Source organism: Dermacentor andersoni, chromosome 3 (genome assembly GCF_023375885.2).
Source record: "Dermacentor andersoni chromosome 3, qqDerAnde1_hic_scaffold, whole genome shotgun sequence".
Lineage (NCBI taxonomy): Eukaryota > Metazoa > Arthropoda > Arachnida > Ixodida > Ixodidae > Dermacentor > Dermacentor andersoni.
This window is the reverse complement of record NC_092816.1, coordinates 221,778,205-221,804,457: the sequence shown is the minus strand read 5'-3', so window position 1 is coordinate 221,804,457 and position 26,253 is coordinate 221,778,205. Positions and strand designations below refer to the sequence as shown.

Sequence of the window (26,253 nt, the reverse complement as noted above, 5' to 3'; positions counted from 1 at the left end):
CGTGGTGTGAAGTTGATGTCTTGCTGCATTTTCGCTTGCTATCATCTTTTATGCATGAAAAGCTCATCGTACAGTTTATTAAAAAAAATAACAGCATATTATGATTTATCTTTCAGTTCTGATAAAGTGCAACGTACAAGGAATTCACTAATGGACGATATGCCGAAGAACTGGCCATTATTTCTGCATGATGCTGTGCAAGCATGTGGCGTTACCTTACAAGAGGCACCCACAAAGTAAGTTACAATTTACTTTTAAATGAAGCATGGACATCAGAAAAAATATATTTATATTGCTAGTTAGAGTGGTTCGCAGAGTTTTTCCAGATGTGTACTATCCTTTGTTTCTTAACTCATTGCAGCACAGCGTTCTGTTTCGTATACTGGTGTAAGGCTATTGTGCCCCCTGTAGCTGAAAACGGTGTAATTTTTGCCTGAACTGCAGCATCACTCACAAAATTTTTCTTTGCTAGAAACTATTTCAATTTGGTGGAGACCCAGCAGGGCGAAGTTTTATCAATAATGACGTGCTTCATGCAGAGATGTTCTTGTTTAGGTCAGTGGGTGAACATTGGAATGATATCAGCATACAATACAGATCTTCTTTTATTTGCAAAATAATTCTGACAGGCGGCATGCAATTGATTGGTCTAATTAAAAAGCACTAATTGACCAATGAGGCTGTACTACACTATTCCCATGGTTCATATCTGGAAAAACTACCTGTGTATCACTCTATCCGACAACATAAATTTTTTTTCTGATGTCCATGCCTCGTTTAAAATAAATTGTAACTGTGGGCAAACGTCGGGTTACTGTAACAGCTGCCGCAAAAATTTGAGGGAATGTCTAATAAAAGTCTTCAGTTGTTCTTGTCAAGCTGTCCATTAGCCAACTTTTAGCGTAACGTTAGCAGGGCTTACTGAAGTACTTCTAGACGTCCATGGCTACAAAATGTCTTGATCAAGACAGCTACTAGGCTTTTGAATTAGCCGTTCAAGACATTTTTTGGACATCAAATAGCTGCTTGCGTGTTTCGTGGGACCTTTTGTCCTTCTGCTGCTCGCATGAGCATAAGCTCGAAAAACCACAAAATACAGACTGGGCTTGCTGCTGGTTGATTTCTAGCTAGCATTTCGAGACGTCCACGTTGTTTGCAAAAAAGAAATCGGTGAAGTTTCTCGCCCTAGGACGCGGTTCAAAAGGCAGCGTGACCACCTATAATTAAGGCAGTCATAAGCGGCAACGAAATCCACACAAGGTACATCAACTTCCACAAAGCTACTGAGCAACGCCACCAATAACTGGCACAGGGGCCACCCAGGAGCTGGCAAACGCTGCGATGACATCCACACAAACCACGTCGCTTTCCACAAAGCTATTGGGCAACACGATCAGCCACAGGCACAGGTGAAGTCCGCAAAACACTACATGGGCAGAACTACTACGGCCATACTCAATCACTTCGCCACAAGCTCTCACATTTAACGACATCAAACAGCTACAATCACTTCTCCACAGCCACGGACACAGGCGAAGACAGCACGGGCAGAACGTTCATCGCTTTAGCGCCACCTATTTAAAAATAATATACGGAGCCAAGCCAAACCATTATTTAGCGTCTATTTGGGGGAACCTAACGCTTTCGGGCCCTAAGCGTTCGAACGACCAGGGCACTATAACGCTTACCCCCCCCATTCCACTCCGTCGACCGGGTCGCAGGAACGGCGGCCATTGAGATTCTCTCTCAACAGCTCAAAAGTCAACCTCAACCATAGCCGCCTCCCGCGCATGACGCCTGTGTTGTGTTTCACTGCTTTAAAGAGTTTATTTTGGTTTGGATGAGGGACACTTGCATCTCGGCATCAGCCAACACTGTTTTTTGAGCTCAATTAAGCTCCTTCAAAACGGCGGCAGCACGCTTCCTCTCCCGTTCATTCGCCCCACGGACCATTTGAAGCATCTACTTGGTCAGTTGCACACTCCACGTCCGAGTTTTCGATCTCCTTAGGGGCCGCGAAAACGTCCGAAAAATCGGCCAGTTGTAAAGAAATAAATGTATGTCATTACTGCCCTTAAGGGCTCAGACCGCCACAGGCACAATCAAAAACGCCCTGAAGTCCTGTCGGTAAACTTATTAGGCATATCGGTGCTCGCACTGTGAGAGGAAATACAGGGTACACGCGTGTATAATTATATAAGGAATGCATACTGTACGTATCCTGTGGCAGTAGCCCCTTCCCACGCTTGTTATGCTTCACCAAGTGACATTCATGTACGGAGGCATAGCTGACTTTCGGGAACCGGCATTATGCAACGCAACGTGCTTTCCAAGCTTCTAAGCCAATCGCTAGGACCGTAAAGGCAGAGTCCGTGCCATTGCTGACAGCAGCGAATTCTTTCAATAAAAAACACGGCACCCAAGGGCAAGAAGCTTCATAGCGAACGTCGAAGCAGCTAGGCCTAGCGTTGCCGCAGTGGTGGCTACGGCTACCAGCGGATCTGCGTGCGAGAACGCCAGTTTGAGGGGCGAGGAAATCAAAATGGCAGCAGTGGTGGTTTTAATTAATGCCGTTTCGGACCTGCGGTCACGGCAAAGCGTCTCGAAAATCGGACGGCGAAGAGTTTTGCGTCCGGAATTTCAGACGTTTTGATACATTCTCTATGGGGTACTGGCTGCCGTGAAGCCGACCAAATGATCGGGAATCCGGATAGTATGTCGGTGACTGTACTCTGGCAACTCCTCCAGCCGACGACAGGACGTCAAAGACGATTCATTACTATTTCTACTCGAGCGAGCATTACCGCGACTTTCTACCCTTTCAATGAAATTGCAGCTAATTTTCCCTGATAGAGGCACAAATTCCCCCAGTTTTCCCTGAGTTTTTACAGACTACTCAAAATCCCTGAGAATTTCCGGTTTTCCCGGTTGGTAGACACCCTGAAATATATGGGCCACAATCGAATGCCTAATTGGGCACTTAATGTGGCTAGCGAAGGAATATAGAAGAAAACGTGAGACGCTTGGTCCATATAGAACCATATGCATGCTGCTCGTTATCCTACACTGGCAAGGCAAAAAACTCCGGAGAGGTTGCGATAACATCGAAGTGAGGGTAATGCCCTCAAGCGAACGTGTTGCAATCCGTCGAGTCCCCACAGTAGCGGCGTTGAGCGACCATTGCTTCTTTTTTTGGTCTGCTAGCTAGAAAGCGTCCAAAACTCAGTGAGGCCAAATTCACTCGGCCAGAGAAAAACTAACGCACACTGAAGTGCGCCACGTGGTTGTCAGGGCAATACGAGAAAAACGCATGTGCTCTGGCTGGTTCAGCAGCCCGCGGGTAGCGAGAACAAAAAAAGAAAAAGGAGAGGCTCAATGTGTCCTCGCGAATAGAAAAATAACAACGTAGTTACCTTTGCTGGCTCTAGTGTCTTGACATATGGATGCTTTGGTGCAGGTGAAAAAACTGTTGATATTCTTTTCTGTGAGATGACGGCACAAATGAACCATCACACCGCTTCGTCTCATCGGACCTCGCAGCACGCTTTGTCAACTTGTCTGATAGTGAGTTGATTTGGCTTGTCTCGTTGTATGGTCCGATGAATAGCTTTAGAAAAGTCAATGCACCTTTGGAGTCAAATGTTTATAGGCACATTAAACCCACAGAGATCTGGAATTGAAAATCTAAAGCACAACTCTGGAAATGTCAATGCACCTTTCACACCAAAGATTATGTGATCTTTATACCCATAAAGTTTCAGAATTGAAGTCCATGTGCTTCACAGATTCCGCTGCCTCCGCGAGGTGCCGCAACGACACCGCTCACCATCAATATGCCCTTCAAACTTTGTGCTCGGATGGGGCTCTTTGCGTTATGTGACTCCAGGTGCATGGGCGTTGCCACGAAATCCTACCCAAGTTCACAATCTTCGCCCCGAAATGTATTTTCGAGCATGAAAAACACATTCTAGACAAAATGCAGAATGATTTCTGGTGCCGGGGTTGTTTTGGTCGGCGGAGCATGACAGCATTTCGGGGGGAGGCTGAAGCCCCATAAGCCCCCCCCCCCCCCTGCTGTATGCCACAGGCAAACGGGAGAAGTCCCGCCCATCAATAAATAAAAAACAGCAGCAAAGTGTTTGCATGGCAGTTTCGACTTTTTGAAGTCAAAGCATGTGCAACTTGGAGTGATAAAATTCACCTCATGAAAGACTGTTACTGAGAGAATGAGAAAGGTTCCTTCACTGCAAACTTCCACGTCTTTGGGCCTGTAATCAGACACTCGTGGGAACCGTTCCATGATATGTCTTGTTATAACAGGGTGCTTCCCATGGAGGAACTTGGGCACAGCATGATGATGAAGGTCGTACCTGGACGAAAAACAGAAGGAACTGCATCTCTTTCTCTGGAAAAACATTTTCTGCCGAAACTCTCAAAAGCCCTTGCAGGCTACGATAACCACTATTTCCAGCTAAGTAGGCCTTGAGTTCCTTGTTTTTTTTTATTCTGTTGTGTTGTTTTGTGCCAAAAGGGAGGTCCATCCTATACATCTTTACCCACATTTCTTTTACTGAGAGCCATTTACTGCTTACATAGGCTTGTAACTTCTCGTTTTCTTTTCATTGTGGCGACTGCTTCAAGGTTTCTAATGCTTTCGTTAGGTCATCCTCATTCGCACTGGCTGCTACTTGTCTGAGCACAACGTCGACATCTTCCACTTCATTTTCTTTTTTGGAGAGCCACCTGTACCAAGCCTGTTCTCTATGAAAGTCGCACAGGGCTGGCCAACTGTTCGGGAAGGCAGCAGAAAGTGCGCCGGGCTATAGTCCACCATCCAAAACATAGGACTCAGATTTGCGTTCCAGGCCTTAAAGGGCCCCTCACCAGACCCCATAGAAAGTTTTGGTTATATGCTGGAAGTTGTTACATGTCCTCTAGGGAGCGTTCTGCCACCAAAATTTTCAAATCGTCTCATTAATAGCCTAGATAGACATATTTCAGTGCCGTGAACCCATAATTTCAGCAGGCGGGCTCCACTGCCAAGCAAGACGCTCTCTTCACTTGCCCCGTCTAGCCTACGGAAGCGAAATGCCTTCCCTGCGTTCTCCCATACCGGACCTCGAGGATCGCGTGACGCATACGTCACAGGCCCCGCCTTCATTTTTTTTTTCTCCTCAATTTTGTTTCTGCGCTACGCACTTCCGCTGACAGCGTTGCCTGCGAGCTGTTGTCTCGTTGGCACACTGCACGGTGCGAAGAAAAACAAAAAAACACGTAGACATTCTGTTTGTGTTTTACTATTTCTCTAAACTTCAATTCGTCAATTCAAGCAACAGATTGCAGAGATAACAGATGTCTTGAATAATTCTTGCTCGGAAGTCACGTGTCACCACGAGCGAAGTCACACTGCGGGCAGGCACCATCTGGCTTGGAGCATGGCGGCTGCGAGTGAAGAGGGAAACGGCGTTCGGATTGAAATTTCAGATCTTTCCGCGGCGCGTAGTGATGTAATACTTTGCTTGCAGACACGATTGTTATTGCACAATGTAAGCTCTGCGCTTGTCAGCTCAAAATGGCCAGACCTGGTGAGTGGCCCTTTAAAGATGTTTAGTGCCCCTTAGATGCCGTGAGCTGTTTCAAATCGTACAATGAAGGCACCTGCAATAGCATAGGAACTTGCTGTCTTCACCACTATCAGGAAGAGTGGAAGGGCATAATCCGTTGTTTTGTAAGTAGCATCAAGACATGCCACATGATCACTATACTTCAGTATTAACTCCTTCATGAACTCAGTTTGAACGCGAAGCAGCAGTGTCTGCTTGCATTGCTGTGCCACAGTTTTCAAAGCGTCACAATCATGTAACTCGGCCTGTGGTTCCATTTGCCCTTCTGAATCATTTTCCGCAGACTTGATGTCACAGCGTCGAAAGAAAGAATTTGTTCCTGGTGCTTTGTTATTTTTCTCTTTCAGTTGTGCCACGTACTTTGCCACATTCTCTTAATCAACTGAACTTGTGAAGTGCCTTCTGGATACGAGTTTTTGTCTTTCGTCGTAGGGTAAAAAATCTCTGCATGTGGTCAGGGTCTGCTTGTTCGAGAACAGAACAACTTGGCAACTACAGCGTTGATTCTAGGAAAGCTAGAGAGATGCTGGTAGAATTTGCAGAGAGGAATAAGCTGAGAATAATGAACACCCTTTTCAAGAAGTGTAGCAAAAGAAAGTGGACCTGGAAAAGCCCGAATGGTGAGACAAGAAATGAAATTGATTCTGCTGATCCATACCTTCTGCTGATCCCAGCATAGTGCAGGATGTAGAAGTGTTAGGTAGGGTAAAGTGCAGTGATCATAGGTTAGTGAGGGCTACGATTCACCTCAATTTGAAAAGAGAAAGAGTAAAATAGGTCAAGAAGAAACAGGTCCACCTAGAGGCAGTAAGGGTAAACGCAGACATTCAGGCTGGTACTTGCAAACTAATATGCAGCCTTAGAACAGAGAGATGAAGATGACACAGAGGTAATGAATGAAACCATAACTAGGCTGGATTCAGAGGCAGCAATTGAAGTGGGAGGCAAGGCAACCAGTAGGCAAGCTCTCCCAAGTAACAAAGGACCTAATAAAGAAATGACAATTGAATGAAAGTGTCCAACTCAAGAGATAAGATAAAATTCGCAGAACTGTCAAAACTGATGCAAGAATAAGTGACATTCAAAACTATAATGCGAGAAAGACTGAAGAAGCCATAAAAAATGGTCGGAGCCTGAAATCAGTACGAAGGAAACTTGGCATAGGACAAACCAAGATGTGTGCACTGTAAGATAAGCAGGGTAATATTATCAGCAATCTTGAAGGCATAATAAATGAAGTGGAAGAATTCTATACTGACCTGTGCAGTACCCAGAGGACACGGGAGAACTCCATTCGGAACGATAATGAACAGGATACAGAAACTCCTCCTATAACTAGAGATGAGGTCAGAAGGGCCTTGGGCATAACATAAAGCGAGGAAGAGTGGTAGGAGAAGATGGAATAATGGTCGATTTAATCAAAGATGGAGGAGACATAATGCTTGGGAAACTGGCGGCTCTCTATATGAAGTGTCTATTGACTGCAAGGGTCCCAAAAACTGGAAGAATGCAAACATTATACTAATCCACAAAAAGGGAGACCTTAAAGAATTGAAAAATTATAGGCCCATTAGCTTACTCCCAGTATTATATAAAATATTTACCAAAATAATCTCCAATAGAGTAAGGGCAACACTGGACTTTAGTCAATGAAGAGAGCAGGCTGGCTTCAGGAAAGGATACTCTACAATGGGTCACATTCATGTCATTAATCAGGTTATCGAGAAATGCGCAGAGTACAATGAGCCTCTCTGTATGGACGAGAGGATAGATGACGAAAAGGCATTTGATTCAGTAGAGATACCAGCAGTCATAGACAAACTACGTAATCAAGGAGTAGAGACTGCTTACATAAATACCTTGGAAAATATCTACAGAGGTTCCACGGCTACCTTAATTCTACACAAGAAAAGCAGGAAGATGCCTATAAACAAAGGGGTCAGACAGGGAGACACAATCTCTCCAATGCCATTCGCTGCATGCTTGGAAGAAGTATTAAAGCTATTAAACTGGGAAGGCTTAGGAGTAAGGATAGACGGCGAATATCTCGGCAACCTTCAATTTGCCGATGACATTGTTCTATTCAGCAACAATGCAGACGAATTACAACAAATGATTGAGGACCTCAATAGAGAGAGTGCGAGAGTGAAATTGAAGATTAATATGCAGAAGACAAAGATAATGATGGATAGCCGGGCAAGGGAACAAGAGTTCAAGATTGCCAGTCAGCCTCTAGAGTCTGTGAAGGAGTATGTTTACCTAGGTCAATTAATCATAGGGAACCCTGATCATGAGAAGGAAATTCAAAGAATAAAAATGGATTGGATCGCATACGGCAGACATTGCCAGATCCTGACTGGAAGCTTACCATTATCATCGAAAAGGAAGGTGTACAATCAGTGCACTTTACCAGTGCTCACATATGGGGCAGAGACTTGGATACTGACAAAGAAGCTTGAGAACAAGTTAAGGGCTGCACAACGAGCAATGGAATGAAGATTGCTAGGCATAATGTTAAGAGACAGAAAGAGAGCGGTTTGGATCAGAGAGCAAATGGGTATAGCCGACATTCTAATTGGCATTAAGAGAAAAAGATGGAGCTGGGCAGGTCATGTAATGTGCAGGTTAGATAACTGTTCGACAATTAGTGTAACAGAATGGGTACCAAGAGAAGGGAAACGCAGTCGAGGACGGCAAAAGACAAGGTGGAGCGGTGAAATTAGGAAATTCACGGGCACTAGTTGGAATTGGCTGGTGCAGGACAGGGGTAATTGAAGATTGCAGGGAGAGGCCTTCATCCTGAAGTGGACATAAAACAGGCTGATGATGATTTCATTGCATGAAGCATTCCTGAGATTATAAATGTATACTGTCATGATATAAAAGAAAAATTGATCAAGTGGTTACGTTCACAAACTGAATATTGAAGAGTGGGCTCGTCGGTTGGCCACCTGTCAACATGACCAACCCGTTGCTTTTTTACATGCAGTTTTTCCGGCATGACAGCGGTCAGCGCATTGCAAGATTCAGCGTCCTTGGTCATCACCACGGCAGCTTCCTGCAGAGACTGCGCGTACGCACCGCCACACCATGGCCATCGCTGGGCGTCAACGCGTCCAGGTCTACTGACATCATCAAGAGCGCATATAAGAAGCCAGCCACCACCAGCACCTTCCAGTGGGCTCGTTGACTGGCCGCCTGTCAACATCACCAACCCGTTGCTTTTTTACATGCAGTTTTTCCTGTTCGGCACGACAGCGGTTGTAGCAAGTTGTAGACGCTCATTCACACATTGCAGTACATTTTAGGTTTGTCTTTCTCTGGTGGTGTTCCTTTTCACATATCTCGCGTATGTATATATCTCCTTCTTCTGCAGTTAGCGAAGGCTTTGCAGCTAGCCCGTGTTCGCTCCACCTCTCCGTCGTGGGCTTGGGTGGCAGCTCGAAACCGATGTGTGTTCGAACTGCAGGCCATTGATCTAAGAATGCAGTGATTGAGGCACACGATGGTTCTCCAACCAATGTACACACGTACATTGGCTTACTGCTCTCATGATCGCGATCAATGTTTTTTGCGTGAAACGTTTCGCTGGTCACAGGCAGCATGCATTTTCATGTGCCAGCTGCATCCCCAGCTCCTTAGGGTCAAAATGAGAAGCACCATGAGCCATAACAAACTTTATGAAATCAAAGTCCAAGCAGGTCGGCACGAAATTTTACGCGTATGAGACGTACCCGACAACCTGCTTTTTCATGTCTTGTGAAGTAATGACAGCTGCCAACTCATCAATGGTGGGCGACATGATCGCTGCGAGCAGGGATCCTCGAGCTATTGCTTTCGAGTATACAATCACTTACGTGCGATTTCGCGTCTTGTCATTGGACGTGTCAGAAGCCATCTGTTGCGCTGCGCAAAGTGAGGTTGGCCCAGTGTGCGTCCTGCGCAGAGTCGCGCCGCAAAAGTGATCGTATCCCTGAATGCAACTATATATTTTCAAGCTGGCAACGAATAAATGGGCCGACTACGCCGAGCACGCGCTGGCCTCGCCGGGCGCTGCCACGCTGGCAGCATGTTTCCATTTGGCCAGCTGTACTGGCGTTCGATTTTGCAAAGTTTGGGCAGGTTCGGGTTGTCTTGGGATCCCAGCCCACATGACTTCCTATTTATTTATTTATTTATTTATTTATTTTACATGTACTGCCAGCCTTGTTACCAGGCCTTAGGCAGGAGTAGGCATTTGAAATAAAAAACATATATGAAATAAGATCAAACAAGACAACAGACACTGAACAAAAATCTGCATAAAAAAACAACATAAGAGAAACCTTTCACAATCATGATTTGATTAGTAAAAACGAGAGATGAACGCTATGGTTTATTCACAAAGTGCAGAAAGAAAGGATGAAACCGTTGGACATTCGACAGTTGTGGCAGGTAGTGCGTTCCATTCAGATATCGTGCGCGGGAAAAAGGAATTTTTAAATACGTTAGTCCTGCAGGTAAAATCTCTAACCTTTTTGTTGTGATAAGAGCGCGTGTAACGGTGACTAGCCGTTACACGCGATCAGGACTGGAACTAGCTGGCTGCCAGCGGGCTGCCAGAACTCCGAAAATAGAAGAGGCCCAGTGACAAAGGCATAGATTAGTATGTCGCGAACTGGCACGATCAGCATGTTGGCTCCTCTTCTTAGTTTGCGCTTCACATACCTTTTGCTGCACTGCAAGCAGATTGTGACATGGTGTATGATTCTGCGGATTACCGACAGTTTCTATATCTCTGTTGCAGAGATGTTTGCCAAACACAAAGACCTGAAGTCTCTCACAAGGTGGCATTGTTGTACACAAACAGAGGTAACAGAATATAAATACCTTGGTATATGGATAAACGAAGGCAATAGATATATGGAAAAACAGGAAAATACCATAACAGTAAAGGGGAAGAGAAATGCAGCCATAATGAAGCACAGAGCGCGATGGGGATACAATAGGTACGAGGTCCTCTGAGGTATGTGGAAAGGTGTAATGGTTCCAGGACTTACTTTTGGAAGTGCGGTTGTTTGCTTTAAGTCAGGGGTACAATCAGGACTCGACGGGAACCAAAGGTCAGTGGGTTGCCTTGCATTGGGTGCTCACGGGAAGACTACAAATGAAGCTGTGCAGGGTGATATGGGCTGGACTAGTGTTGAAGTGAGGGAAGCTCACAGTAAAATTGAGTATGAAGAACGGCTGAGGAATATGGAAGAAAGTAAATGGGCTGGGAGAGTGTTCAGGTACTTGTACAGCAAAAACATTGATTCACAGTGGAGGAAAAAAACTAGGAAGCTTACCAGCAAGTATACGGCCTGTGGGGTGTGCAACACAGCAACAAGGAAGGTCAAGCGGGAAGTCAGAGAGGCTGAAATAATCGCATGGGTGGTGGCAATGGAAAAGAAACCTGCCATGAGTAACTACTTAAGAGGAAAACACAAAATCAGGAAAGAAACCATTTATGATAACTCGAAGGGAAGCTCAATACTTTTCGAAGCGAGATCGGGATGCCTTAGAACACGCACCTATAAAGCAAGATATAAGAAGGAAGAAGAAGAATGTGCTTGCTGCGGTAAAGCTAGGGAAACGACGGAGCATGCTTTATTAGTTCGTGAGCCAAGTTGCGAGTCATTTTTTTTTTGCAGCTAACAACCGCAGACGCCTTTTCTCTATCATTCCACGTTTTGCAGCATGAATAGAGCACAGTGCGTTGGCGAACCCCGACTTGCATTTTCAACAGCTGATCGCACAGTTACAGGGCAGAAGCAGTAATGGTTTCGTATTCGTGTGCAACCCCTGAGGGAATGTGCGGTGTGCCGCCGAAAGCGTAATGTTGTTCCTGTAGAGCAAACTTCTCCGCAAAAATGGTTAATAAAGCGCGCCATATGAGGGATTCCGGATTAGTTCTCTTCTCTTGGGGTTCTTCAACGTGTGCATCGAATTTATGGTACGCAAGTGCTTTTGCATTCAACAATAATTAGAATGCAGCTGCCGCGGCTGGTATTGAACCTGCGACCTTCTGCTCACTAGGTTTTCTGTGGCGAGACTTTAAAAAAAAAGTTGGCAGTCACTTTAGCATACGCTAAAGAGGACGAAGGCGAAAGCCTGCCAGATCACGAGGCATTCATTACATTACTTGACATTTTCATTCTAATGCGTTGTTACTTCCTATTACTTGTTTACTCCCACCAAAGGTTGTGAGTTCAAGTGCCTTAATTAACTCTGTCTCAATTAACTGTGCCTCGATTAACTTTGCCTTAACACCAGAGGTTGTGCATTTCATTCCAACCAAAGGTCTGGTTCGAGTGCCTTAATTAACTGCTTTAACACCAAAGACTGTGGGTTCGACTCCCACTCAAGGTCGTGGGTTCGACTCTCGACCTTCCCAGTGTTAAATGGTATCCAACTTGGAGATATAGCTGGTTCGCACATATCTCCAAGTGGGTTCGACTCCCACCAAACCTCGTGGGTTCAAGTGCCTTAATTCACTTTACCTTAATCAACACCACAGGTCATGCTGACACTTCCTTGCCTCGGCTTCACGCTTTCTTATAAAGAAAGTGATGGCCTTATTCACCCTAATTAACACCAAAGTTCGTGGGTTCAACTCCTACCAAAGGTCAAGGGTTTGACTCACTACAAATTAAGGCACCATAATGCCGGACATTCGATTTTTCAACCCATGAGCCCTCTGAAGGTTTCTGCCTTAATAGACTTTTTCCCATCGACGTTTTTCTGTTATAAGAAAAAGATTATCATGAGGCTCCGCTCCACAAGTACGCGCCTGATTTTGTATGTGCCTGTAATCTTGTCTTTCGGAGCCTCTGTATTGGGTTTTGCCAGAGAAATGTTTGCATGCTTTTGCTAATCTCAAAGGGATAATTAACTTCAAGCTTTCGGAACACTTATTCTGTTCAAACATTGAGAACAAAAGGCATATGATGATGATGGTGAATCCTCAATTAATGGCACAAACCTACATACATCCAGGCACAAATACCAGTGACGACAAAGAAGACAGGGTGAACTTGTGCGTGGAAACCTACTTCCTTGATGAAAAAGCTGAAAATTCCTTCCAGCAACTTGGCTCACGAATATGAAGCCCACAGCACGCAGTGCGTTGAAGAACAGGAGCTTAATTTCAGCATCTGCAATAAGCTTTTTGTATTTTGCAGTCAACCTAAGATAGTTTAGAACAAAGGTATGCGTTATATTACGATAGCAACTCCAAGCGCATTTCCACCATCGGCGTGAGGTTCTGTATAAAGTCCAAGGGCGATAACACTGTTGCCTTACGCTGCATGTGCGAGTGAAGGCGTGCGAGGGGAGCCGACAATCTCGCCCACGCAAAGAAGACGAAAGCAGGCAGGAAGCCCAGAACCAGCTGTCGGAGGTTTGGACATCTGGCAAAATACTGTCATGGGACATGTTGATGTAAAATTTACCCAAGGGAACCATGAGCATGCTGAATGCAAGTCTGTGAGACAGCCTAAATGTGCAAATTGTGCGGGTAATCATGTGGCTTCTTTCTCAGGATGTCCACAGAACGAGGCCGCATCCATGCTACGCAAACATGAATTAATTCATGGGAAGCAACCACAACACAAGGAGCCCCTTCCGAATCTTGATGCAGTGAGCCCAGCGAATAATCGCCAGTTTACAGCAACTGAACAAAAATCAAAAGAACTATTGTATTCGTCGGCATTAAAGCAGCAAGTTGTGCAAGGGTCTCAGAGACAGTGGAGTCATCATTCTGGTATGGCCACTGGAGGCCACACATCCCAACAATATCAGCGGCCTAACCTAGGTCAACCTCAGCGATCTTCTCAGAACACTCCTCAACGATCACCGCAGACGGCAACTGGAACATCGGCTTTCCAGGATAACACCGCACCACTCAGTGTTGGGGTAGATGATCCTACCCATGCTGTTCGCTGCAGTTCGAGCAATTGTCACAGCTCTACCTCAGGCAAACAAGCTTCCAGAGGTAAAGGCACTGCTGTCTATGCAGCCATTAATGAGCCAGCTGTTCACATCAGTGCTACCAGATGGCAATCCTGAATAGTGCTTGCAAAAATGTCGCAATATTTCAGTGGAATGCTAATAGCCTTCTATACAAATCTGCTGATTTTTGCAAGTTAGTTGCACATTACAGCTTCCTTGTGCGTACAAGCGGCTGGAGTATGTGATGACTTCCGTCTTGCTAATTACATAATATATGAATCCTCTCGTCCAGCTGGAAACAGTAGAACAATGCTCTGCATTCGAAAAAATTTGCCTTCTCACCTCATTCAATCAAAAAGTTCAGATTTTCCTGAATATGTATGCTGCAAAGTATATCTCACAAAACTATGTGTAACAGTCGTAAGCACATACCTACAAGCATTGAGACATATTACGATTTATAATTTGGTAAATATTCTTAGCAACACAGGATCAAACATTACCATATGTGGGGACTTTAACGCACACAACATAACACGGGGGAGTAAACACTGTGATGCCTGTGAGAATTCATTCAATGCGCCGCAGAAAGACGCAATTTCTCAGTATTGAATGATGGATCTGTTACATTTGTGAGGGGTTATCGCTGCGCCAGTTGCACAGACATAACACTGCTCTAATGATCTTGTTACTGACGCTGGGTGGACAACAGATGCAGAAACATGTGGAAGCGATCACTTCCCAATTCTTATATCACATCCGCATTTAAAAAGTAGTGCGAAATGAAGATAAGTAGATGCAACAAACTGGCAGCTCTTTCATCAGCACTTGTCCAGTCGAGTAAATTGTGAAGCTGACATAGAAAAACTCACATCAGCGATACAAGAAACAATGAAAATGTGTACGAAACAAGTACCCCTTCCTGACGAGTATACATCAGTTGATGGAGAATGTGAACATTTGAGAGCTGTAAGACGAAGAGCAGGAAGAGCTTGTCACCAGAGCGGAAAAACAAAAGCATATAGAAATTCGCAGCAAATACACTCAGTCATGCGGAGACTACAAAAATTAGGGAGATAAGATGGAGTAAACTTTGCAACACGTCTCCCCTGACACCAGTTCCACGAGTATGGATGACTATTCATGCATAAAGCGGCCCTGCTGTTCAAACACAACCATTTCATGCTCTTGCAATAGCCAAGGATACTTCAGAATTAGTGACTGCTGAAGAATTCTGCAAAGTTATAACTAGAACAAGCGTATCTATTACTAGTGCTGAGCTTCAATGTTTGGTTGAAAGGACAAAACAAAAAGTTCTTGCGTGTATTCATGCGCAGCATGTAGAATTCGACTACGAATTCTCTATGATGGAGCTAAAATGTGCGCTTGCGTCTTCTAAGACAAAGACTGCTGCAGGTCCAGATTTCATTACATGTGGTATGTTGCAAAACATGGGAGCTAATGGTTGATTGGCGCTTTTGGAATTACTTAATGACTTGTGGAAAAATGAGTCTGTCCCCGACTCTTAGAAAACGGCACATGTGATACCTATATAGAAGCCTAGAAAAACACCTCTTTCTCTTGAACCTTTCCATCCTGTAAGTCTGACAAGCGGTTTATGCAAGGTGATGGAAAAAATGATTGACACTAGGCTACAATGGTGGTGTAAGCAAACAGAAGCACTTCCGGATCACATGACAGGATTTCGAAGGCGGCGATGTCACATTAGCTGTTTTTTTTAGACATTAAATGAGCCTTTGACACAGTCAGCCATGCTCATATATTATGTGGCCTGCTAGAACTGGGAGTCTCTGGAATGGCGCTACAGTGGATATCCAACTTCTCGAATCTTAAGTCCGTTTCTCTTTAACTGTGTGAGGGTGGATTTACCGTGGGGATTTCCACCTGCACTACACTACTCTATATGTGCAGATGATGTTTGAATTTGGGCCTCTGGTTCAAGTACCAGCCTTGTTCAATCGACTTTGCAGGAAGGCCTAAACATTGTGGACAAATTCTTAAAGGAAAGAGGAATGCAACTGTCTTACAGTAAGACGGCTGTGTTGCCTTGCACCAGAGGACATCGAAAGGATTTTCAGCTATGCCTTGAGGGACAACCTTTAGACATAGTGAAACAACACAAATTTCTGGGCGTTATACTAGACAGGCAACTTTCTTGGAATTCTCATATTAAGACCCTGGAAGAACAAATAAACTTGTTAATAAATGTTCTTCGCTGTGTAGCAGGCACGACACGGGGAGGGTCGGTTTCATCCTTACGAAGAGTACATAAACCACTTATAAAGCAAAAGATAGCATATTCTTCACCTGTTCTGCATGGAATCTCCCGTTCATCTGAAGAGAGACTCTAATGATTAATAGCTAGGAGCCTAAGAGTATGCTTAGGCATTCCTTGAGCAACCTCAAGTTCCTTAGTAATTGCAGAGGCACGTCACCCTCCATTTCCTATTATGAGGATGGTTGAAACCTGTTGACATTACTTTTGCGTTTCAGTGCAGCACAAAAGGCACCCACTAGCAAGTGCACTAATTGAGAGAGACAGGGCGAACATCAATTCGGCGATTCAGGTGCACAAAGATCTACTACCACATCACGAATTTTGGTTCGCAGATATGTTTTAGACTCCATGGCGACTCATAGCTCCAAAAATTGAACTTTCGGTTGAGGGAATTATTTGCAAACGAGATATCTTAATGCTAGCAACACAACATCTGGCGTTATACCAAATATACTTTTGATACCCTGACCATATTCAAGTGTACACAGATGGTTCTTGCCAAAGAAATTCTTTATCATTCCAGAATGGAACCAAATACAAATGTTTAAACTATCTCACACGACGTGTTTAACAACAGCAGAGCTTTTTGCAATATTGTCTTTGTTACACTGCATAAATTCAATGAAGATAGGGGAACAATGGGTCATCCTTTGTGACTCGCAGGCAGCTTCGTTTTCACTTCATAGTGACATCATCAATTCACAAAACATGGCATTAGTTAACGAGATACTTAAGAAACTCACAAAAGCAAGTGAAAATCGCACAGTAATGTTCCAATGGATACCTGGCCACTGCAATATCCCTGGGAATGTTGCAGGAGGTAAGGCAGCTGGACAAGCACGTTAATAACGCCACATGAATTCTCCCTCTAACGCAAGGCGAATTGCACCGCACACTAAGACAGATATCAGCCCGAGGTTGCAAAGTGACATGGTTTGATCAGAACACTACATTTTCCGATTTATTTCACATTGACCCATCACTTCAGTTTAAAATCCCATCCACATTAAATATAACCAGACCCTTTGAAACACTCATTCACCATCTGCGGCTCGGTATTGCGAACACAAAACACTTTCTACATAAAATTTCAAGAATAGGGTGGGATGCACTTGTGGCCATGAAGATGTACAGCATCTTCTGCTAGAATGTCCGTGACACAACACACAGAAATAATGCTTAGCACTTGATTTAGTGGCGTTATATCACAGGCTTTTCGACTTCAGGAAGATCTTGGGTCCTTGGCCAACATACTCATTGCAAAGACGAGCGTCACTGCCCCTTCAAAGATTTCTAGAAGCAAGCAATATTCTCAGAAAGTATTGAGTAGAGTGTTTAAGCGTGATAGCGCATTCTATGTTTTTCTTTTAACCGACTTTGGCCAATCCAATGCCTGGTTTTTTGTAACTTCATAAGAATGTAATCCGTGATTTCTTATGTGCCCTTATTTTAGTCTAGCTAAGTGACCAGACTTTGTGTTTACTTTAGTGCACATATGTGACTGGACATTGTGTTGCTGTGTTTCGGAGTTGACTTTCAGTTTTAGTGTCGCATTAGTCTACTCACGTGACTGGACTTTGTGTTTTTATGATTTGGAGTTGACTTTCATTTAGAGTGTGTCATTCGTGACTTATGTTACCGGAATTTGTGTTATGATTTCACTATTTTTGTTACGAGTTTTTTTTAATCCCTATGTGAAAAGGAGTAGCCGGCGCCAATTAAAGGCGACATCTCCTAAATACCATATAATAATAAAAAAAGATACGTGGTAACACTCAGCCAGTACAGCATTCACGTTTGTAGATTTATTGCAGGATGCCTTTCTATATAGACGTTTTTTCCTGTTCAGTAGAGATTTGAGACGTTTGGAAAACCATGGGTTGTTGGAATAAGATTTGACAATTATTGTTGGAATGTATTTATTTTTTAAGTTGAGAAGCACATTCTTGAACTCCCAGTTAGTATTTATGATTGAAGTCAGATACCAGTGTTCAAGACTGTCAAGAAAAATTGCAAGTTCAAGGTTAATAGCATCAAAATTTCTTCTGTTGTTGTCACAATTAGTTTATTCATAAGCGACCGCTCTTTGATTGGGAGTGAAATACAGATGTGCAGGAAATTATGGTCACTAATACCTGGTAACTTGTTGATTCTGGTAATGTCATCAGGATTGAATGTTGATAAAACGTCCAGGATATTTTTGCCCCCACTAAGGTGTGTTACTACTTGCAGCAGATTGAAGTCGTGCTAGGTTGAGGAATCGTTGCGCTTTGTTAGACAGTGAAGTGTTCGGATCTCAGAGCACGGTCCAGTTGATGCCAGGGTAATTAAAGTCACCGAAGAGGTAGATTGGTGCATTGGGAAACTGCATTTTAATTCTGGTTAGGCTGTTGGAAAGGTTATCACAAAAGGACAGTTGTCTATAGGAGGGCTGATAGCAGATACCAAAGACCACTTTCGACGACCTGCTGCGTACACAGACAAATGAAAGTTTGAGGTGATTGGGTGATTGTCATGGAAGATAAGTAAAGATGACAATGTGCTTCTTACAGCAATGAGGAACCCTCCTCCTCTCTTACGACTCCTGTCATGGCGATGTAGGATGAAGTTTTCATAAGTGGGGAAAACCTCATGGTATGCAATATCTGGATTCAACCCCGTTTCAGTTAGCATAATAATGTCGGCATTGGTGTCATCGATGAGGTTGCTAATCTGATCACACTTGTGTATTATGCTGCGAATGTTGGTAAAAGCAACGTTAAAGAGCTTGAACGATGAAGTTCGGCAGCATGGAAAATTGAAGATCCTCATGGTTGGTGATCATGGCTCATGATTGAACACTTTTGTTGAACTGCATTTATTCTGTTGTTTTCCTTTTTCAAATGGCTGTACCATTGTTTACATGACGTTATTCCTAATTATGCACTTTCGTTTGCACCTGTTTTATGTATTCATTTGTATTGTATAGCTTGCCCGCTCCCCTCTGTAATGCCATAAGGCCCCAAGGGTACAATAAATGAAATGGTGGCCATCATGCCGCTTGTTCATGACATGAAAAAAGTGAAACTCCAGCTGGCTGTTGAAAACTGCCTCGTGGCACAACAAAACTCTTTCGACTTCGACAAAGTTTTCAACTGTAAGAACATTTTAGACAATGTAAAATGCCTAATTAATTAAGACAGTACGGCTATAGAAGAGCCTCCATGCAAAATTTGACGCTTGAAAACGAGCTGAAGGGCCAAGAAAAGCTTGCAAAAATAGCCATTTTTGATAACCAAAACTGAAAGTTTTTTTTAAATGCGGCCATAACAGCTTGCCAGAAGGGACACATGACCCTTTAGAAGGCAGCGTTCCTTTCAATAGATGAAGCGCAAATAGTGACGGCACACTAGGAAGGAACAAAGAAGGCAGCACCTGCATTGCCTGCTTTGGCGCTGTTTAAAGGCTGCTAACAAGACAACAATGCAATTACCAGCCCCGTGGCTTTGCCAAGATTGCTTTTATACTACTCATTTATGACAAATTTAGGCAAAGCGAAATTTCTTTGCAGTTGGCCTTTAAACTAGGCTTTTTATGCAGTTTATCATTTCATTTCAGCAGGCCTTTAAAGCTTGTGCACACCGACATAACAATTCACAAAACAGTGACATCAGGCATATAAACAACTGAGGCAACTTTATATATGTCCATTCCAAGCACTCAAACAACAAAACAGGTGCCGAGGTATGTACAGCATACGACATGTCCCACGGTGTGAAGTCCTATCTAGCCACTGCACTGTTCATCCACATGCACTGAGATGATGTGCTGGCCGGGGACCATTGCCAGACCAAGGATGCGTGGTTCCACAGTGCTGCTGCTGCTGTCTGCACGGAATAATAACGTGGAGTGCTCATGAGCATATCACAAGTAGGCCAGTGATGTGCGTGTAAAGGAGTATTCAATATCCAACAGCGAGTGAATTGCTAGATGATCCTCAAGTAGCATAACCCTGCGCCGAGTGGACATAAATGGAGAATAAACATGCAGCACCAAGGGCTTAAGAGGAAGATTTACCTCGGGTGCTCCTATCTAAATACATCTAAAAGGAGAATTCGTTTTTCTCGGCAACCACTGCAGCAAACTTGACGAGGTTTGTTGCATTTAAAAGAAAGAAAAAAGTTCGTGATTGTTGGCTTCGAATTTTTTATTTAGATCATATTTTTTACTGACAATTGGCAAAAACTGCAAACTTTCAGAAAACGAAACTAATAAGTTTACAACTCTGTAACTCGGCAAAGAAAAATGATATCACAATTTTGTGAATTGCATCTGATAATACATCTAAAGTGGACAAAATTGATATGTAACACATGAATGTCAGAACATTTAGGAATACAGCTTTTGCAGAACCCTTGTACACAATGTAACAAATTCACGTAAGATATAAATATACACATCGAATTTGTCTGCTTTGAGTGATCTAATGGTTGCCGTTTACAGAATCACGATATCTGTTCTTGATGGTGAGCTATTAAAGGGACCCTGAAATGATTTTGACGATTTTCTACAAACGTGCTGAGTCGTTAGAGTAGGTCCTTCTGATCATTAATTGACACATCTAAGTGCTCCACGTATAGTGTGTAATTTATTATAACATTTTAAAAATGCACATCGCTGCCGATCGCAGCACACTGCTCGGCGGAATTTTAAGCCCCCCCTACCCATATGACGGAAATCGCCCATATGGCGTCAGTGGGGCGAGCTATCCGATTGGCTGACCAGGGCGCGTGATCGATAATTTTTCCAACTTTATGGTAAACAAATGATGGTTGTAATAGTTGGAATGTTAGTTAATTTGTTTTTATAAAAGGAAAGTAACATAAAGAGAATGCACAACAACAATTTTTCAGTACACTTAAGCACTTCCAGCACACAGCAAGTGTCGTCTGCTTGTGTTACAACGTGCTCAGTCTTTGACGAGAGCTCCACAGTCAGTGTCGGTTGGTCTTTTCGCGAGCACTATGATTCGACTTTGTTGCGTTGTGGACTGCAAACGTAGCGACTGGCAATATGTCAAGCCGCGACATCGTGTCCTTCTGCAAGCCAGTAGACGGGCAGACTGGCTGCAGCGCATTGGACAGCCACTATCCGACGGGCGCCAGCATTTGCGCGATTGCGGCCGTCGCTTTATACCGGAAGATTACTAACACAAAAGCGTTTCGCGAGTCCGGCCGGTATTAGGGTAAAGGCAAGCGCAAGGGGACAGGGCCTCGCCGTGTCCCCTTGCGTGTCGTTTCAGGGGACGAACAGAAGCGCAAATGTGAATGGTCTGCACGGTGCAGCTACCTGGTGGCATAGAGCTCAACCACACACAGTAGCAGTAACAAACTGTATTCTTCTTTGCTGCTGGTGTAAATTTTTCGCGGGAGTGTAATCATTAACACATTGTTTTTGTAAATGTTTAAAATATTTTACACTTGGTTAGAGCAATATTGGCTCTTTCTTTGGCTGGTTAAGCTCTGCGCCAGTGGGTGGCTGAACCATGGAGGCCGATCAGGCAGCTCACGTACGTCTACGCTAAAGTTCCTTCATCAGCTTGAGTTTATGCCTTCACCGTTCCGTCGAAACGTTCTGCTAGTGTGTGAATACCGGAATACGAGACACGTTCGACGCTACGACAGAATGCTTACAACGCACACTGCTTCGATAGCTCTCGCTTGGGGTTGACAGCCAAGCCGCTAGGGGAGACGCTTCGCGCGGGCGGGCTCCAAAACAACCGGAAGTGGACGATGTGATGTCGCATTGTGACACAGAACCAGTGAAGGCGGAGCTTAGCCCTGATCGCTCGGTGAACGAGTTGAGGAGGAAAAGCATGGCTAGGGAGGAGGGTAACTTGCAATCGCTTGTAGCTCCATTAATACGTAACGCTTCACTTAAATTGTGGTGCGAATATTCTACTTAAGCTGTACCCTACGCGTCTACAAAATTTGGCCGGACCGTTTCAGGGGCCCTTTAATTTGTAAACTTCATGCTTCCATTTTTTTTAACTTTCAAATTTTTGAAAACTTCCAACAAAATTCAAGCCCTAAATCGAAATTCCGTTTTCGACTGTCACTAGAATTTAACTTTCTCATTTAAACGCAACAAATTTCATAAGATAAGTCCAGGGGTTACTTCAGAAAAACGTTTTTGCATTTTACAAGTATTTGAATAGGCCACATCAGATTTGCGCCCGAGCTAAAGCTTCCTCTTGATCTTGCAATTGACAAAAGTTTTACCGATGCCAGTCTGACAACTAATCCGTCAAAGACAGCAAAGCTGTACAAGCCAGTTCTCGCACCCTTTGGAATTACTAGGCATCTGTTTGCTGGCTCACAGTCTCACTCGTGGCTGGCTGTTCTTAGTGATGACTCCCACACAGGCTGCGTTGCAGTGCCATGGCATCGACCTTCACCGCTGCAGCCGTACTAACTCCTAGCTGACGTCCGACATGGAGCAGGTGTAACGAGATGTGAGATGTTGCATTGCAGTTACACTTCGTATCGACAACTCTGTTGCACAGCATGCAACATAGACCGGTTTGGCCTATGTAAACTCTTTTGCATGTGAGAGGGTCATCGTGTTCTGTCGATGTATTAATGACCACCTGTGTAAGCACCACTCCTCCCTGGGGTCCGATAACGGTGCAAACTTGCCTCGCCATTGCAATGAATGTGGCTGTTACCCTTTGTTCAGCAATGCAATGATTCTTGGTAGGGGCAAGGGCAAAGAAGAGCGAGAAATCCTGGAACCATACTACATCAGTCTATTAGGTGACGGCTGCATTAGTACAACTTCGGTGTGCTTACTCGAAAAAGAATTTGCCTTTTTAGATCGGTTACAATAGATGGAATAACTTGACTTTTCATGCTCTATGATTTGTGATGGTGTTGTTGTGCATGCTCTGCTGGCCTTGCTGGGACTACACTGTTTCTAATAAAGCTCAGTTGATAGTCCAGTCGTTGTGGTGTGAACCTCACTTCTTGTCCTTTGTGTTTTGTGACTTGTTTTTTCTTTCAACTATGTACCAACTGGCCCCAATTTCAACCCTTCTGCATAAGATTTTGCTGGCTGGTTTTCTAGAGGGTGCTGCCAAATACAGCATTTACAATGATGAACTAGTGACATTGCTTCATTTAACTAGTTATTCCTTTTAAATACTCATCGACTCAGTGTGTCTTGTGTTCGTGAACCAGAGCAGCCATCCTACCCTCTATCCACCCAGTTTACCCAGTACCTCTACCCAGTTTTAATATTTATCAACTTCTCTACGTTAACTCCCATTAGCTGCACATTGCACTGTAAGGATAATGCACATGTGTTCACTTTGTGTTAGCAATCCATGCATTGGCTCCTAGCTTGTGCACCAGATATTTCTTGTGAAAGAGCTTCCTCAAACCAGAGTGCAGGATTGTTTACCAGTGTGAATAGCAAAGCTCATCATACCAACTTGTCATTTGAGTATTTGTAGAACACTAGCTTGGCTAACATACATCCTAAATCACAGTACAGAACAGTAAGCCACTACGTAAGGTGTGTTTGTAGACCATTTTATCCAGGCCTGTATGAACCTCTATGAGCACAAATGAACCATAATCAATGACATTAACAAAAGGAAATGCAATAACAGCTCAATTTCATGACAGATATTTGTTTCCAGCTTGATCACACAGTGAGTACGACACAATCATACCAATACTTTATTCCATACACAGCAAGCGATGCTGCAGAGACTACAGCGGTAACTTCCTTTATTCATATTCACAATCAAAAAACAGTATGTGCTATATAACAGCAATAAATAGGAATGTGCCACAAGTTTGGCGCAAGGTTGACTTCATACATTATGGCCACAATACATGAAGCAATTGTCACGCAGGAGACACAGCAGATCTGAACCAATTAACCATGGAACGACAAGCAAAGTGACATGTTTTAAGTTTCGCACAGCAGCACTCAGCCTGCACAGCGCACTGCCAGCATTCAAGATCAAAATATGATGCATTACATACTGCAAGCTCAAACATACAAACAATACATTATTTGATGTGGCATTAACTCGATACATTATAGTTCTAGTGTATCAAGAAGTTATCCTGGAGAAAGCCCATCGTAGACCATAGGCTAGTTCACTACGAAATGCGTGAAGTGATAAATATCTGTGACCACCTTACTTTCTTGCACAACTTCAGCAGCACTACTTGCTATGTATGAAACAAAGTATATAATTTACAGAATCGACAAAGTATAGAATCAACAGCAGTACTGGTCTCCTCAGTGGTGAAGGGCGAAGTCAATGACGGGTCAAGAATGCACTGGCAAATGCCTATAGGAGAAAAGTGGTATTCATTCACCAGGCAATCATTGCTGTCCATAGATTCTCATGTTCCTGTATCATGAAAAAAACCATTCATCGTCCCTCTTTTCCTACTTGCTGATGTGTACCATAAGCACTAGTTGAAATGCTTGACATAAAAATTGTTACAGCACAAACACATGCAACCACAAAGTATCAAGGACGGGACACAAGCGCTGACTGTCAACTAAATTTTATTTACAGAAGACGGATACCTTATATAAGGGGAAAGGCAGAAATGAAGGGGGAAGGGAGTGATACAATCGGGGAAAATGACATTGCGCATCCATGAACGAACGTGCCAGCAGATAACGGAATCAAGCGCAGAAAAAACAGGAAAACGAGAAAAAAACTAGAGAAACACTAGAAAAAAATTTGTTTTCTAGTGTATCTCTAGTTTTTTTCTCGTTTTCTTGTTTTCTCAGTGGAACCCTCGACGACTGCCCCGTTCGCTGTCGCCAGGCCGCTACCTGTCGCCGCAGCGCCGTCCATACACTGGGCCCAGCCCGGGGCTGGTCAGTGAGCCCATATTCGGAAAACTAAAAGCAGCAACCAATGGAGGTGCGGTTGCTGTTCGTCGAACTGACGAAGATCCTCCGCCGACGAAACAACCTCGATGACATAACAACACGCCGCCGTCCCGACGAAGTGTGGAAGCAAAGAATACGACGACGAAAGACGACCTCCCATACCAGCCACAGGTCAACACGACACACCCGTGATTCGACGCCAAGATCTAACTGTAACGCAAGATAAAGAACCACTGACCTCGACATGCTTCTCGACGGCCACGCAGTCACCGCCTTAGTAGACACTGGGGCCGATAACTCCGTCATGAGTGGACACATCGCCGCCCAGTTGAAGAAGGTTAAGACTGCATGGGAGGGCCCTCAAGTTCGAACCGCTGGAGGGCACCTCATTACGCCGACTGGAATCTGCACGGCAAGAATTACTGTTCATGACCGGACTTACCCTGCCACCTTCGTTATCGTCCAACAGTGTTCATGAGACGTCATTCTCGGCATGGACTTCCTGAACCAACACGGCGCAATCATCGACCTGAAGTCGAAGTCGATAACACTGTCGGAAGATCGAGCGACACCGCCAGAGAGCTCTCGTAGTCACCATGCCTTAAGCGTGCTCGAAAGTCAAGTCAGCATCCCGCCTCACTCCAGCATTGTCATTTCCGTTGGCACCAAAACACCTGCCGACGCAGAAGGCGTCGTCGAGGGTGACCAACGTCTACTGCTGGGCTGCGAAATTTGCGTCGCCAGAGGGATTGCTCGACTGCACGAAGGAAACACTAAAGTGTTGCTGACAAATTTCAGCCAGGAGTTCAAACACATCAACAAGGGCACTACGATCGCATACATCGAGAAAATTCTGGATACCAGTAATGCGTTTGTTCTCTCCGGTTCTGCCGCATTTACCCCGATGACCATAGTTCCGGAACCAGACTTCGACGTAAATCCAAGTCTCCCCATGAGCAAGCAGCAACAGCTCAGAAGTCTTCTCCGACGATACAAGGACTGCTTTTCGATGTCATCGAGGATTCGACAAACACCAGTTGCAAAGCATCGCATAGTAACGGAACAGTGCGCACAACCACTCCGCCAGAGCCCTTACCGAGTTTCGACGCGAGAATGTGAAGCTAATAGGCAACAAGTCGATGAAATGCTCCGTGACGACATTATCCAGCCGTCGAAAAGCCCATGGGCATCTCCAGTTGTCCTGGTGAAGAAAAAGGACAGGACCCTACGTTTCTGCGTCAATTATCGTCGACTGAAAAAAATCACGAAGAAAGACGTATACCTCCTTCTACGGACAGACAACGCATTGGATTGGCTCTGCAACGCTAAATACTTCTCGTCGATGGACCTCAAGTCTGGCTACTGGCAAATAGAAGTCGACGAGGGAGATAGCGAAAAGACTGCCTTCATCACGCCAGATGGCCTCTACGAGTTCAAGGTCATGCCATTCGG

General features: G+C 44.3%; 1 protein-coding gene and 1 long non-coding RNA gene across 2 annotated transcripts in view; one reads left to right on the top strand and one right to left on the bottom strand.

The window, feature by feature from the left end:
• The first annotated feature begins 5,297 nt into the window (after positions 1 to 5,297).
• Positions 5,298 to 17,407, top strand: LOC140216835 (uncharacterized). The gene is made up of 2 exons (XR_011893532.1): positions 5,298 to 5,585; positions 8,614 to 17,407. It is a non-coding gene; the product is annotated as an uncharacterized lncRNA (long non-coding RNA).
• Positions 17,408 to 19,543: 2,136 nt separating this feature from the next.
• The window catches only part of Sbat (LSMD1 domain-containing protein Sbat), a 44,964-nt gene continuing 38,254 nt past the window's right edge, over positions 19,544 to 26,253 (bottom strand). Inside the window, exon 3 of the mRNA XM_050172648.3 lies at positions 19,544 to 19,760. Within this exon, the coding sequence (XP_050028605.1) occupies positions 19,660 to 19,760 (101 nt within the window). The 3' untranslated portion in view covers positions 19,544 to 19,659. The remainder of the gene's footprint in view (positions 19,761 to 26,253) is intronic.